At 57.2% G+C, this 933-nt stretch overlaps 1 protein-coding gene across 1 annotated transcript in view; it reads left to right on the forward strand.

The window, feature by feature from the left end:
- Positions 1-175: 175 nt before the first annotated feature.
- LOC130588385 (histone acetyltransferase KAT7-like) overlaps positions 176-933 on the forward strand; it is a 4014-nt gene continuing 3256 nt past the window's right edge. Inside the window, exon 1 of the mRNA XM_057389312.1 lies at positions 176-491. Coding sequence (XP_057245295.1) covers positions 176-491 — 316 coding nt within the window. The remainder of the gene's footprint in view (positions 492-933) is intronic.

The raw sequence follows: 933 nt of genomic DNA on the forward strand, positions 1-933 counted from the left end.
TCGCCGTGCCGGGCCGGGCGTTGATTGGCTGTTGCTGCTGTCAATCTCTGCCCCCAACGTTCTTCTCCCCGCGCGAGCGTTGTTTTTCCCTTCCCCCATCGCGCCGCGCTCCTCCCCGGTTSCCGTTGCCTTGGGAGCAAGCTTCGCGSTGATTGGCTGCCGCCCGCTGTCAATCATGCGCGGCGGTGCCCGCCTTTTTRCTWCTCRAGCTATCATTGGYCGGTTYTCCYTSTCGGCCCCGCCCACGCGCGCTGTGATTGGCTGGGCCCGGCGCGGCGCCGCTGGGTGCAAAACAAAGCGGCGCGAGACCGCCCCCCCCCCTCCCCTCATGGCGGCCGCGCCCCCCCCGTTCCCCTCACGGCCGCCGCCATCGCCGCCCCCTCACGGATCTGCCCGTTCGGGGGTCCCGCTGCCGCCTTCCAGCCCCGACCCGCCCCTAACGTCATCCCCGGAGCCTCGGTGTCCCCTCAAAGTGCTGCGGCTTAACCGCAGCAGGAAATTAAACGCGCGGCTGGAATGGGGGGAAGCGAAAATAAAGCGTGTAAGTTGATGCGTGAAGAGTGTAATAATCAGAAATAGAATGCWGTAAAAATGGTAAATAATAATGAGAATAGAAGGGCAAAAGGAAATAAAGTAATTGTGGACTGACACCAGAACTTCCACATCCACATCGCTCCCCCCACTTTGAGACAATTCCCGATAATTCCTGATAATTCCCCCAGTTTATATAATGGGAATGACATTCTGTGGTGGGGAATATTCCATTGGYTRGCTGGGATCACCTGTTCTTGTTTTYTTTGGGAACCTCCTCACTGTCAGAGCACAAGGCACAAAAAAAAAGTGGAAAAAGTATCCTTAGCTTGGAATAAACCCCAACCCATGACCCTGCACAGGGCGCTCAAGTGCCTGGGAGGATAAGGGGAATATGAAATA

This window comes from Malurus melanocephalus, unplaced genomic scaffold (genome assembly GCF_030028575.1).
Source record: "Malurus melanocephalus ecotype Western Australia unplaced genomic scaffold, MMel_1.1 scaffold_4724, whole genome shotgun sequence".
In the NCBI taxonomy this organism is placed as follows: Eukaryota; Metazoa; Chordata; class Aves; order Passeriformes; family Maluridae; genus Malurus; species Malurus melanocephalus.